The sequence below is a fragment of the Haemaphysalis longicornis genome, unplaced genomic scaffold (assembly GCF_048455015.1).
Source record: "Haemaphysalis longicornis isolate Haplotype H1 unplaced genomic scaffold, Haemaphysalis longicornis Haplotype H1 scaffold_4, whole genome shotgun sequence".
NCBI classification, from domain to species: Eukaryota; Metazoa; Arthropoda; class Arachnida; order Ixodida; family Ixodidae; genus Haemaphysalis; species Haemaphysalis longicornis.
This window is the reverse complement of record NW_027526361.1, coordinates 40,475,093-40,490,138: the sequence shown is the minus strand read 5'-3', so window position 1 is coordinate 40,490,138 and position 15,046 is coordinate 40,475,093. Positions and strand designations below refer to the sequence as shown.

Below are 15,046 nucleotides of genomic sequence, written 5' to 3'. Positions count from 1 at the left end.
ACCAATTTATTTAAACATTCCTTGTGGTTACCTCACCATATAAAACGCTGGTTTCCATATGAGCAGAGGACATGCACTCCATAAAAAATGGTTGTTTGTCCCTTTAAAGCAAGCAATAGAGAAATGATTTCAGTACACGATCAAAACAGCATGATTGTGAAAGAGACACCAAATGAAAGGAGTTTTCAGACAACCCTACACACATTAACTGCATCAGCAATGAAATTTAAGCTCTTAACGTTGTGGCTCATAACAAAGCGCGTGTGCAGTGCATAACAACGCTTGCAGGCTACATTCTATACTGCTTATGATAGGCTGTTCAACTAAATCTGTATTCACGCGTATTTCAGTGTGGGCAGGCTTTTTTCCTGTTGTTCCTGTAATAGCCCAGCCACAGGCAAATTTAATGTAATTCCCATTCCCTCGACTTAATGCCATTTTTTTTTCAGGTGCTGCTAAGTGGCCAAAATTAATGTCATTTGGAAATGAAGGCATAGAGAAAATATTGTAGTAAGCCCTTCAATGTTTGCAAAAACAGAGAAAAGAGGTTAAATACCGTTACTGTACTTAGGAATGCACTTTAAGCATAGTTGCAGCAGCTTACTGAACACTGCCGTCACACCAGCACGGAGCCTATAAACAAACATGGCCACTGGCGCCCACCACATTGGCTGAGGCTACCGTGGTAGCCTAATTTGCTTTGTTATAACTGTATTCAGCTTGTTTTATATCAGTAAATAAATGAATGAAAAATTATGCGCATGTAAATATATTAGAATGCTCGTGACGCTTTAGTAATCTGTACTGGGTGAGCATTCCCAATGAGTCTCTGGTGTCGAGATAATACATTTGCTGGCAGAACGTAGTCGAATGGGTTCTGCAAACTCATTAGCTTCCTAATGTCATTTTGATCGAATGCCATTACATTTTCTCATGTGACTACAAACAAATGTCATTTTGAACGAATGACATTCGATGGGAATGACATTAAATTTGCCGTCTGGCAGGGGTATTATTTTCCAACATACCTCGGACAGCTGCAGGACTTCACTTCTGTCAACTGTAGTCCTCTTTTGTGCCAGAGATCCCAGCAGTGCGGGCAGCAAAAGGAACCTGAAAAATAAAAACAGGTTGCACAAAGTGCCTAAGAAGTGGCACAAATTATGCAGAGCTGTTGCACAGTGGGCATTCGCTGGGCAGATTATCAGTGGTGCATGTTCCAAGTGCTAACACATCGATTAGTCCACATGCTAGCCCCCCAACCCTAGCTAACTAATCTGATCTTGGCAATGTTATAGCCAGAAAGGCCCATAAGCCAACTTCTGTGTATAGCACTGTGAAACATTCAAGCTTGTAGGGTACAGGTGATTCCTATACAGTGAAACCTCGTTAAACCGTAACTGACGGGGACCGGAATAAAAGTACGTACTAACCGGCACTACAGTTTATCCGAATGCATTAGGTTAAAAGGGCACTGACACAAAAATTTTGCATATTGTTTTTTTTTTGTTGTTGTTGTTGTGATAAGTGCCTAGTGACCTACTTATCACCTGTAGAAACCTCATTTGCTTCATCGTGCAGAGAGAGAAACAACTTTCGCTGAGCCCATTTCAGGTGACGCTCGCAGGCGTCAGACGGGGTGGAACCCTAGTCACGAGTCCCATATGAGTCCAATAGCTCCTGGCCCCTGGACGCGAGCTCTTGCTGCGTCGACAGGTCGGAGCAACGGTTGTTTAATTCGAGGCATTCTCAATGCAGCAGTCGCAGTTTTGGTTTCAGCAGGTGCCGCGAAACGATGAATTTTGTGTGAACAAAGCTGACCACATGACCGTCGGAGGGATATCACAGAGCAGCGCTGCCGTAGCACTGTCGAATCCTCATTGCCGGCAGTTTCTGCGAATGCCCCCACGTACTGATCTCGTGAGCCGCTTAATTAAAAAGCCACCGTGGACGTGACGCAGGCGCTGCGAATGCAAATGCTACCGCAGCTAAAGAACGACACGCGTCGCTTGAGACGGTGGGTGGCAAGACGCGTGCTGGGAGCAGCCGGCTGGTCTGCCTACAGGTCCTACATGTGTTCGCCTACATGTGTCTGCCTACATGTGTTCGGCTTAGCACTGCGGCGGATATTCGAGTGCCGCTCTGGTAAGCGGTGCAGATGACATTTCTTAATGCAACCCGCCATCGCATCATTAACTCCTTTCTCATATAAGCTGCCATGGTTGGGACAAGGGTACAATTTCGTGCAGCGGTAACAAGCTATCACTCGAGCTACCTGCGCCGGCCTGCACCACTTCGCCGCCGTGGCCGCCGCCTCCACAGCGACCGTGCGGCTCGCTCAGTGGGCTTTTCGTGTCTCCGGCGCGTTTTCGCATCCAATGTAAATAAAAAGTAATAAAAACAGAGTGCCTGGAATCGCTGTAGAACCTTGGTTGCGGCCAGCTGCCCGATGAGCCGACGAAATCACGGCGCCTCCGCCGCGAACGATCGGGTCGTTTGTTCTCGAGAGCAGAAGCTCCGTCCTCCTATTGGAGCGGTGAGCCGGCAAAAAATGCCGGCAGTGCGAAAGCGGCAAACACAAACTCGTGACGTGTTTGGATGTTGTTTATTTACACAATATCCACGGTATGTCGATTGCGCGTGGTCCTCTGCTGGCTGCTCGGTTGCGTTTCGTACACTTTAAAATTGATTTTAAATATGTTCTAGGCTGTATTCGCCGCTGATATCTTGCAGATGATGTATGTGTGTTCACACCAGTCTATCTCCGAAGTTATCTCGCCTTCAAAATTTTTTGTCAGTACCCCTTCAAAGGGGAACCAAGTAGGAGATTCGGCGTAACTATGTATAAAAAGAGACTACGGCTTATGCGGGTACAATTTAACGAGATTCAACTGTATATTTTTAATACAGCTTGCTAATTTGTGCATTGGGTGCAATTTTTCGCAGCAGTAGGCATTACAGTAGCTCCCAATCAAATGTCTGTGCTGTATGGTGTGCAACCACTATTGCACCAACGTGAATACAGCACCCCTGGGAACAGGGCAGCACTGCTGTAGTGAGACTGTGGAAAGTGAGCCTACCCTGAAAACATGCACACTTTTTGCATGTTTCAACATAACAGAGCCTGGACAGCCTTAATGTTTGTATGTTCTTTTCGCCATGCCTGATGAAGCAACTGTGAAAGGAGAGGCTTTACAGCCCGAAGTTCATCACTTATTACCTAGGTACTTCATTCATCAATGCATAAAAGCAACAAAATTACCCAGCGGGTCCACTCTCGCTTTATCTATTAATTCATGTGCTTATTGCAATATTTAATAAATATAACTACATGTGTGGACTCTTCAGCCACTGTTCCTAAAGGCTTCGTCAGCTATTGGATAGCTTATCATTGGCTTTTCTTGCAAAACAAACTATGGATGATTGTTGTCTAACCCAGTGAAAAGCTAAGCAATATACAGATAACACCTGCTTCAATAAATGTTAAAAATATACGAAATGCAAAACTGAATTTTTCTGTTCAAACTAAATTTTTTTTCTTCCGGAAAAACTTGCTGCATATTGCGTGGACAGTAATAAATGGACTACGATTTCTTTTTCTAACAGAAGCCTCATGCTGAAGCCATTAGCATAGAGAAAAAACAATAATCCACAAATATGAATACTCTATGATTCCCATATGTTTATTACATGTCCTGCAACCCCTCCCAGCCCAAATGAAAGTTCTCTGATAACCTTCCCGTGAAGAGTTTCTCTTTTTTGGTGGCATGTTTTTATACAGGTGGAATACTGGGTTGTACTTGGACACCCATAGAGTTTATTGGCAAGGGGGGGGGGGGGGGCGGCGGCCCCCTCAACACAAAGCCATCCAGTTTCCTTGATCCAAAAGACTAAAACGAGGGATGCTATCTGTCTTGTGGTGCTCACGGTTTGCCTGGTACACCCATGTAATAGTTTGGTGATTATATTAGCAAGTCATGAATTTAAAATCAGTACTGGATTTCCAGCCTTCGAGACTTCACATTCAATCATACGTTCCATTTATTAACATCAGCGCTTCCACCCTACACAACCAAATGTGAATTTCCCATTGCTACTTGTGTGCAGCAGCATATTCGGATCAAAGAGCAATATGTAACATCCATATGGTCCAGTTAGTAGATCTACAGTCAACGTGTTTCAACAACTGTGCTACCAAGGATGGAGGAAAGATTGCGCATCTTTTCACGATGTGAAAGACCGCGATCTTCTCGCAATTGCAGAAAGATAATTTGCCTTTTATACAAAACGTATAATTTATACAAATCCGTAGGAAGTCGCCTTATCTACAGTGCGTCGTGGAGAGGTGGGCAGGCTGAGCTCCTCTCTCGCGCTGTACGTACTCCAGGAACAAAATGGTGCAACATGTTTTTTATGATAACGCAAGTACATGTAAAGGCCTATAGAGGAAAATTTCAGAAAAATCAAAGATTTTTTTTTTATATTACCATCTGAACTTGCAGTTTTTAGTTTTTTTTCTTCAAGCTTGCATGCCTGTTGCGTCCTAACCGTATTTTATACGAATATATTATTCGGCGTGTTTGTTTACGTGTTTGTAAGGAGCACATGTAAGCAAATTTGAAGGTTGTAACTTGAGTACTTTTTGTAACATTTAGGCTCAAAGTTCAAAAAAAAAAAAAAACAGCTCTGAGCCGAATTTGACATTTTATTGCGAAAAATTTATATCTTTGTCCACAACAGAGAAATGTACACCGGGCGTAAACTGAGTGTAAAATTTATGAACTGTCACTCATAAATCTATATTTTCGTAGACAGACGTCGCTAAAGTTGGCTGAGGCACTTGGATGGGAATCCACCTTGTCACACTCCGAATTCTGCAGTTAGGCAAAATTTTTCCCGGGGGAAATGTGGGTGAATCTGTACACTAGAATAATCAGGGAATGATATACAAAAGTTTCAAGCAAATTGAAGAGCTCGACCGGCCACCCTTTGTTCAATCTTATCGGGACTCACCCTATATTACTTTTTCTTTTTAACCAAAACTTGCAGCTCTTGATAAAGTTGCACCTGTGAACACGTGAGAAGACATTCGAGCTATCTCGTATATGCGTTTCTCTACTAGGCCTCTGGCGAGGTTTTCTTGATCTGCGTTCTAAAACGAGAGTTCAACCGTGTAAATCCATGTTTGTTCATTTGCACTGTGTGGTAGAATTGCTACACAATCTAATCATTCATTTAAAACAAAGGGTGCAATTAGTCTACTTCAATGGTGCTGAAAAATAAGAAGCGGGCCCCAGAACCAAACATGGTAGCTTGCGGCGATCATCCCAGTGTTGCATATAGTATCTGCCGAAGGTGGCGTGGGGTGTCGCAGGTTGCATATTGCCCACGACTTCATTGTACCTTCCAATGGTGCTCCAAATAGTGCAACGCACACATTTACCCCTTTGCAACTAATGCAAACTATTTCCTACACATTCACAGTGGGACAAACAAAACAGCCTCAGCACTTGTCCCACCTTACAGGGACACTCAAAAAGATAACAGAATGACATATAGTGAAGTATTTGCAGATAAACAAAAATTTTATTGAAGCCTTTGTATTTGCACAGTGACATCTTACAAAGAATTAAGTGGTTGCATTTGTGCACTGGTGGTTGCAGAAGGGTAAAAATGCCCCCCAGAAAAATTGGCCAATAAAGTTGTGGGTTAACTGAGCCACCAAATAGGCTGAAAAAAAAACCTTTAAAGTAATACAAATAATTTAAAATCTTTGACAAACACATAGAAGGGGGTATCAGGGTATCGCAGAATAGGTATTTTCAACTGTCTGTGTATTCCTGTACTGCACTGTGAACGCCTGTATTGTTGAAAATATTGTCTACTGTGTGCTGGCACTACAGATTCATCTTATTTTGTAGCTTGCACGCACGTAACAAAATTTCACTGCACATCCTGCCCCTTTAGCCTCGCTGCACTAGACCACAACTCCTGGCATTAATTGGCCAATGGGGAGTGACCTGGGTTCTGCCACCTTCTTTTTTAGAGCAAAGCTTTCTATGGCTTTTCTGCTAGTTTCGCCCTTGACGATAGGTGTCAGCTTGATCAGCATGGCACAACCTTGCTGGAATGTGCTTTCTGCCAAGCGCCCTTGGCTCCTTTGGTGTTACAGCTCCAACAGCAGTCTTTTGTATTCTACACCGCCATAACTCCGCTCGCCCATATCAGTGCACCAACAGTGCTACACCCCCTGCCCTGGTGCTGAAAATTCTGGGCTGTCAAAGACAACATACAGGGGGTAGAAGTCAGTATCGCTGCTTTGGGTTGCCACCGAGACCTGACACTACTCTGCTCCCTGGCGAGCTGCACTGGTGTATCTAGAAGAAAACATAGCATGCTTCCTAAAGGTGTCCTGGTAGGAAATGTGACTGAGGTTATTATTTTCTGCTTTTAGTTCTTCATATTTACAAAAGTAGGCTGAGCAAGACTGTTCCCAGTTTCTAAATTCCAGTTCATTTAGCAATTCTCAGAGCAGTGGTCATGTGCTGCACATTTTATTCACCTGCGGCACGTGTTGGCACTCTGCCGACATCACTGACATTTCAAGCAGCACCATGGGTGGGGATATTAGTTGGATGCTAAAATGTATGAAACATGCAGTGATTGATTGTTCAAAAATGCCCTTGTAAAGATAGCTATCATGTTTCAGTTGGTAGTTTGTTGTCATCCTCTGCGATCATTATTATTTGACAGCAGTTATGCATTAACAGGGGTGAGACAGCCCAAAGAGATTTGGGAGCAGTTTTCGGAGCAGCAAAATTTTGATTTTGGAGCAGAAGAATGTTGATTTGGAGAAGCTAGGGACATTTCTTACATCTTCTTGTGAGCTTAAAAAATCATAACTTCAGCAATTTGAAGGGTCAAGTACACATTCCAATCAGTTTTGAATACACTGAACACTGAAACAGCCTTACGTGAAAGAATTTTTTTAGAGAATTTTTTAAAGAGTACCGTTTTCCTCACTAGTGATATTGTGTTGCGGCTGTACACAACACTGACAACAAAACTGCTGTTAACATTTTCAAATTTAAGGGTGTTTTTTTTACCGTTTCAATGCTAAATTTAATAGTATTTTTGTAATCCCAGGCTGCGTTGTACGAACGAGTGTAGTCACAAAAGTTGAGAAACTTCGAGCTAACGGTCGCCTAGCCCAACCAGCCTACCCGTTGCAGTCTGTGGGGTGCACGTTCACCCCATGGTCATTTGAGTAGCGTTACTGTTTAGCCACCTAAATTTTGGCATTAAATTTCACTTCGCATACATCAAGTGTTATTAGTCGCATGCTATGGCAACCATGCAGTCCTGCAGCTATTGGGCGCTGCCTGAACAGGTCGCGGCGCTGCAGCAAAGCCCGCAACTTTCATGTCGACCGTTCCATCCCCGAGGCTCGCGATCGTGCTTCGAAGTACAGCAACACCTCAGCATTTCATAACACCACAACGAGCCAAAAAGTTCACTTCATGAGCCCGATTATAGACGCACGCATCGAGTTTCACGTTTCGCACTCAAGGACAAACCACGCCGAAGTCGTAGGCCCCACATTTCGATAAACTTTTTTTTGAGCTGCGCAACTTCTCGTAATCTCACACCAATGTCAAACCACATCCACGCGTTGTCACCGTTCAGAGCCACAACAGATAGAATGAATAGACTGGAACCCAGTGGATAGCGGTAAAATAAACCACGGAAAATATCCGTGATGCACACTGAGCGCGTTAAGTAGGCAGTAGCAGCCAGATAAGGCGGCGGCCATGTTTGTAGCCACAGCGATGCCCAATCAGAAAGGCCGTTTCAGCGAACCCGGACAGAAAGCCAATCATGTTTTAGAAGCTACCGTTTGCTTCATTTCAGTCTTTCTATTTGTGCCATTTCTGTGTTTGTGATTGACCGACAATAAAAGCGGTGACCGGGATGCGGGAGGCTTTCGTCCCCGCCGGAACTGACATGAGCATCAAAATCCGTGCCTTTCAGGCTCTTCTGGAACAGTTTGGCGCAATTTTCATGCTTTTGGAGCACCTTCGCGCAGGAAAATGGAATTGTATCAAAAAGGCGCAATATGCGCAGCTGTCTCACCCCTGCATTAATCCCATATGTGGTCAAGAAGGTCGGAATCAGTTTCTTTGACTAGGTCAATCTCAGAGATGATGCCATGTGAGCTGTTGAGTCTGCAGCGCAGTGTGATATTTTGAGATCCTGCATGTCAATCTGGCTCAGAAGTTTGCTAGATTGTTCTTTCCTGCCTACTTCAATCAACAAACATGTCACCTGATGATAGCTGTTTCACTTTGTAGTTGGTACTCTCGACAAAGAAAGATGCCAGCTAGCTATGACATGGCAGACATTTTTGCAAGGGATTGGCTAGAAGCTAGAAATGGCATTAAGAGGAAAGGGACGGGAAAGGAAGAAGCAGAAGAGATGGGAAAGGGCAAAGATACAAGAAAAAGAATAAACTCAAGAGGTATAATAAATGCAAGTTCATTTAGCATACGTTCAAATAGCTGTGCTATCAGTCAGTCAGCATGAGCACGTGTGCTTCAAATTTGTTTCTTCTAATGGCAAGCAAGGTCCTTGGCTCCAACATGGAATGACTGGATAACATAGATGCAAGTCTGCTGTGTCAATCTAAAGTGCCACAGCGACCATCCCACCCTTGCTTGCTACAGACTCAAACCCTTCCCATATACCTGCAAGAAACCAATATAATCTCATTAGAAAGTCTGCCTATCACAACTCAACAGGTGCCACATGCATCTATTTGAATGTCAGAAACATGCAGACAAAAAAAAAAAAGAAAGACACATTCTGCTGAAATAAATGCACAATTTCTGCACTTCCACAAAAAGACAACAATAAAGCATGTAAAATGAAAGAGTTATGGTACTCCTCAACTACCATACGGTTTTCTCAAGAATTCAAAAATCCATATCATCATCTCTGCACAGTCATCTAAAATTATTACATACAAGTAACACCAAACATCCCCTTTCTGGAGAGAAATAACGTAACGATTTCCGTAGCACATGTATTGAGAACAAGACCATAACTTTTAAAAATGCATGTCGACAAGGTCCTTTAACAAGCTAGGCCTGTGCACGGGTGTTAGAAGGTTAATAAAACTGTCAAAAGTTTTGGCTTACCTGTATCATTCCTAGCCAAGTTTCTTCAGCAGAATGTTACGCGCATTAGTGCTAAGAAGCGTCGGGAGAACTTTTCTTAAAAATGACCCGGTTTTATCACACTTTTAAGGTGCCTTGATTACGGTGAACACAAGCCCTATAAGTTTGATTTGTAGTAAAAACCCCAGATGAATCTAAAAGAGTGGCATACCCTTACAAGCTGAGAATGCAAAAAAAAAATGCAAGCAATTGAACTTGAGACGCTGAAAACTCCACAGCATGAACAGTAGCGCCACTCCTACCAGACTACAGTAAATAACACTTGAATGAGTGTGTCACTTAAACAAGCTATTCAGTAGTACGAACTTTTTCCAATCCCACACTGAACCACCATTGAACCTAATGCAAATGGCCTTCAGTTTAACAAAATTATGCGCAGTGTGCATTTCAGTTCTACGAACTTATTCCGTGGCACCATCCCATGTCTCCCAGGTCACATCGACCACTTCAACAAGTACAACACACTTTTTGTAGCACATTTCTCATTGAGAACCGCGTTTCATCCACGACCGGCTATATTTTGTACGACCTGCTCACGCCGCAGTCTCCTACGGGAGCGCGCGTCCCCAGAAATGTCACGTGGGCTCGCTCTCACGCCGGGCGCCCCCGTCAGATGGCTCTGTAATTGATCCTCAACTTCGCTTGTTTACGCACGGCCCGCCGTGGGTTTCCATATGGTCTGCAAAGTTCCACGTTTACAGATAACATAAACATAGTGGCAGTGGCGCGCGATTTTCGAGAAAAATTAATTATGCATCTAAGGCTCGCACAAATGCATTTGTACATATTCGGGCAAATGTATTTTTGCTGTGGTGCGCTGACAACAGCCTCACTCGTAACTGTGGCTATGATAGACTTCTACTCCGTTTTTTTTTTTTTATTTCAAGCTCATTAGGGAATATTCACCTCAATTATGAGTTTACGTTCAGCTACTCTCTTAGAACGTTTCAGATATCAGTGAGCATAATTGCATCGTAAGTTTACGTTACGAAAACGTAGGCGGCATTGTGCAGTAAAATGTTGCCTTCTTGGGAAAGTAGTAACATTTACATTACGAAGATTAAAATGGCCTTCGGGAAAATGATTATTCGGTTGATAAATTGTTGGTCAACGGGAACTTGTGAAAGGAAATTCCCTTGGCGGAACGGCGGCTCAATTTGCGAAACGCAGGGGTCGCGACCTTTTGAGGTGGAGATTCCAACACCCGTGCACTGCTCTATATGAATTGTGCGTGGTCGTGTTATTTCAACTTTTTTGACACCTTTATTTTCACCACTTTCTTTTTACAATGCTTTTTTTTAAAACACCGCAGCGCGTCATCGCGCTTGTTGCAATTTCTAGGCCCGGCGCGACCCGGGAGACACGGCCCGAGCCAGACAATTTTATAAAATATGACCCTGGTCTGGCCCTAGCTTGACAGAATGTAATAAATAAGCCTGAGTCCACCACTCTGCTTTTAAATATCGGCCCTAGTCGGAAACATGAACCCGAAAAAAATTTACGGTTTTCAACCTAGAAACGTAAGCATATATAGTGCAAGTATATTGGATTTAAATTTCTATTAAACTTGGACTGAGCTCTCTACAATAAAAATTTCCTGACTTAGAGTATATATTTTCAAGAATCTAGGCGAATGACTTGTGACGTACAGTCTTCGAACTGAAGGCACAGCGGGGATCATTTAAAGGATTTCGAGAAAAGGGGATAATCTTCTTTACACATTTATTGAACAGATATTCCACCTTTCGTCGATCCATTCAATTCGTTTCACAGAAAAACTCTGCTTCAATACGCTTTAGTGGAGAAAAAAAAGTTGTCCAAAAAATTCTTCAATTCGCGGGCCGGCTCGAACAGAAAAAAAAAAAATTGTTCAAGTTCGAGCCCGGCCCGAGCTTGGCCCGATTTGACAAAATGCGTGCTACACCGTCCGAACACGGCATGCGGTCAGAGCCAGGCACGGGCTTTCGACAGTACCGGGCCCGCGCAGTTCCCTAGCACAATTCCTATGCAAGTCAATGCGACCGTGCCGCGACCTGAGGATCAAACGCAGTGCCGTGGCTTGCAGTGGCGCTCCGGCGAACTAAAAAGAACAAGACAAGCAAAAACAAATTGCGCGCTGGGGAGCAGCGGCGTGCGCAGGCCGTGCAAAATATAGCCGGTCGTGGTTTCATCACCGCACGACCAATAAGGGGATCCATTCTAACACTGAACTGGATTGGCTACCTAGATAATCTTGCAGCCAGCCGAACTCATAGCCATTGCCACAGCTATAGCCTTAGCCCGACAAACACAAATAAAAGGCATTCGCATGCTGGTTAATCATGAGTACCAAACGAAAGCACCTTTCCGGAGACAGAAAACTGGATGTTTTGTGTAGGCTCATGGTTCATGAGAGCTTGGACACAGTGATTCAATGCATGACCACTGCAAGCCTAGGTACACAGGTGCAGCAAAAGATTACTGCATTCTACAAAAAATGCTAAACAGTGAACATCCACTTGCACACGAACACAATGACAAATAAATGGGTTGGAATATCATTCGAACATCCAATGTTCCATTTCAATCGTGGTAACAAGCTGCAACATACCTGTTTCAGTTGAGTGAACTTTCACTTTAACAAATTTTTTCCTGAGGTCCCTTGAAGTTCGTTCAAGTGAAGTTTCACTGCATACATTTCTATAACTCAGGTTAAAGTTACACGCCTCAGACCAGCTTGCAGCATCCAGTGGATTAACAACTACACGAACAGCAACATGTTTCTATACCTCACTTTGAAACTAGAAGTGTGCCTTTCAATGCAAAAAGCATTAAATGGCCCATTGAGTGAAAAAGCCAACATCTGGCGTCTGTAGCAGTGAAACAGCTCCCAAACACAAGTGACTGTGGCTGGTAGCACAAAAACAATACAATTAGAGTAACAGAGTCAAAAAGATAGTTATGTGAATACGGGACTGGACGGGAAATGAACCCAGGGCCTCCGGATTGTGAGTTGAGCATGCATCCTTAAAGGCCAACTGCACTCAAAATTTTGACCTCTTGAAAACACTGTTTCCGTATAGTCTGCTGAAAAAGAAAGCAAGATTAAAAATACAATAGCTAAAATATGCGCATAGACGGCACAAGTGGCCAGCCAAAATTGGCGAGTTTGAAACCGAAATTGAGGAGAGCGCAGTCATAAAAACGATTTGCAACCGTCTAGCGAGTGGCTGGACGGCCATCAGCTTGGGAGCAAGCCTGCGCGCAAGCTCTACGCGTGCACGGGGTAGCAAATAGGTGAAGCGTTCGCAGCAGGGCTCGACCGGTTCTCCTTGCGCGACTGGCCAGAGGCAGAAGCCCCGGCTGGCCAAAGTGTCATAGGCACATCATGCCTGTTTACGCAATCCACCAGCAAGTAGAGCATGGTCTGCGGCGGAGCTTTTTTAAATGCTTCTGACTGATCAACAAGGCGTTTCACGGGCTATTACTCGTGTCCCAGCTAATTTGGTGGTACTTACTACACATTAAAAATAAATTTGGTCGAGGTGAAATTTGAGTGGTGTTGGACTGCGCTCAAAATTTCAATCTATTGAAAATGCTATTTCCGTATAGTCTGCCTAAAAAGACCGCAAGATACGCAATATGACAGTTGAAATAAGTGCATCCGCCACGCAAGCAACTATCAGTAATCGGAGATTTTTAAACCTAAATTGAGAAGAGCACGGCCATAGTTGCATAAACGCAGCGAGGGTGGTCGAAACATGGCTGAGAAACCCCAGACTGCAATTTGAGCTAGTAATACCGCAATTTTTACAAATCGCTTCAGTGTTCCTTTAATGCGAACAAACACGATTTTGCATTGAACAGTATGTCACAGACAGGTGGAAATGAGCTGGATTTTCTTTGAACCGGGCAATCCGGGAGACCTTTACACAGGAACCCCGCCAATCTTATTTTTCCCCATTCTCGTACAGGATTGCTGTGCCCGTAATGCTCAATGCCATTATTGAGTATGGCCACTGCTAGCTCTTAGGATAATTAAAACCCAAAATAATTACAGAACCAACTGTGTAGGTTAGGGCAGAGTCGACAAATACATGATGGTTCCTCTTGAGCCTTTGTCGCTGTTTGCCCCTATGGATCGCAAAAAATTGTAGTGCACAGTGTTCAACCCATCAATGACGTGTACAACACTAGCACACAAAAAGCTGTGCGTATCTTTGTATCACCCAGGCGACTAGTAACAACAGTCCAGACATGTCGCCTGCTCTATGGAGGTGTCACACTTTCCTGTATCCCAGACTGCATCGTTTGCCCGGCTCCAACCAAAAGCGGATTGCTGGAGACATTATTTGGCCATTCCAACCACCATGACGCATATATCGCTCTGAGCACAAGTTTCACTTTGGCCAAACGCGCACGTCACCAAAACGCTACGTTCAGTTGCTGCTGCAATCCCTACACAGCCCACTCGCGTCTACGCCAGCCAGAAGTGAGAGGGCGTGGGCTGAGATGCCGACTGCCTTCAAATAACTTGAGGCTGAAGGCTTATTATTCCGTCTGGTGCAGGCGAATGAATACGGTTACCAGCATCGATTATTCACCAATGGGGTTTAGCGTAACCTCACTGAGAAAATGACAGGTTTGCATTCGGTGAGTAACGTTGAAAACAACGGTGAATTGGCACGCACAGACCTTAAAAGTCGATCCAGATACAGGTCAAGCAAATTATTTCGTTCGTGGACGTTGCATAACTAGAAGGTGCATTAATGGCGTGCAAGGTCGGAGACCGAAAACGGCCGGCACCTTTCACTGCAGGACTTTGTCTCAGATTAGACTTCAAAGGTTACGGCCAACAGTTACGGTGCGTTATTCAACAACAAGAAAAAAGAAAGCTTAAAAACTTGATAAGAGGCTGTACTTGAGATGGCATGTGGAAACTTCGTCGATTTCTTCATTGTCGCTGAATAACCCGATTTCATTGACAAGGCGCGTAGCACTCTCCAGTTGTGTCGTTGCCGCGCGCACTTTGTCCTAAACACAAAAAGGGAGACAAGCATACATGCGTCTTAGAAAACTGACCGAATGCTGCTCTTGAAATTTAGAATATATTAAGCGGGCCAACGCAGTGAGAAAATTGGAAATGCGATCTCGACAAATTCAAATACACCGGGCTGCTTGGGAACACCATACAAAATTATTAAGCCAGGGCAGACCAGTGGCAAGTACTCACCTGATAAGAACTGTTATTCGCGCTTTCTGATGACTTTTCAATCTCGAGAAGCGTATTAAACCCACTATCAAAAAGTTCGTTTAGAGAACTCAAACTGCTGCCGTCTCCCTTGTCGTCCCCCATGTTTGTGAATTCATGCGCTTATGCTGCATGGCTAGTCGGTTAGTCTCGCATCACTCAACTTTTCTGAACAGTTGCGCGTAGTATTGCGTTAAAAGCTATAACACTTTCAATCTAATCAATTATGAATAATAAAAATAAGCTTTATTTGCATTAGACTAGAGACATGAGACACAACTGTTGTAAAAATGCGTAAAGCAGGAAAGCAGGCACGACGACGAGAGCTTCGCCGCTGCGATATTCCAAAGAGTTATTGCGTTAAAAGCTATAACACTTTCAATCTAATCAATTATGAATAATAAAAATAAGCTTTATTTGCATTAGACTAGCTACTGAGACATGAGACACAACTGTTGTAAAAATGCGTAAAGCAGGAAAGCAGGCACGACGACGAGAGCTTCGCCGCTGCGACACAGAACAGGGAGGATTTTAGAGAAGCAAAGGTCTAGCTTTGCCTGTAGTGCCAGAAAAAGCGTAG

The 15,046-nt window shown here is 43.8% G+C and overlaps 1 protein-coding gene across 1 annotated transcript in view; it reads right to left on the bottom strand.

The window, feature by feature from the left end:
• The window catches only part of Tap42 (immunoglobulin binding protein Tap42), a 39,508-nt gene extending 24,723 nt beyond the window's left edge, over positions 1-14,785 (bottom strand). Inside the window, exons 1-3 of the mRNA XM_077706480.1 lie at positions 14,449-14,785; positions 14,137-14,249; positions 1,029-1,113 (exon numbers count right to left, since the gene is read on the bottom strand). Of these exons, the coding sequence (XP_077562606.1) occupies positions 1,029-1,113; positions 14,137-14,249; positions 14,449-14,571 (321 nt within the window). The 5' untranslated portion in view covers positions 14,572-14,785. The remainder of the gene's footprint in view (positions 1-1,028; positions 1,114-14,136; positions 14,250-14,448) is intronic.
• Positions 14,786-15,046: the final 261 nt, after the last annotated feature.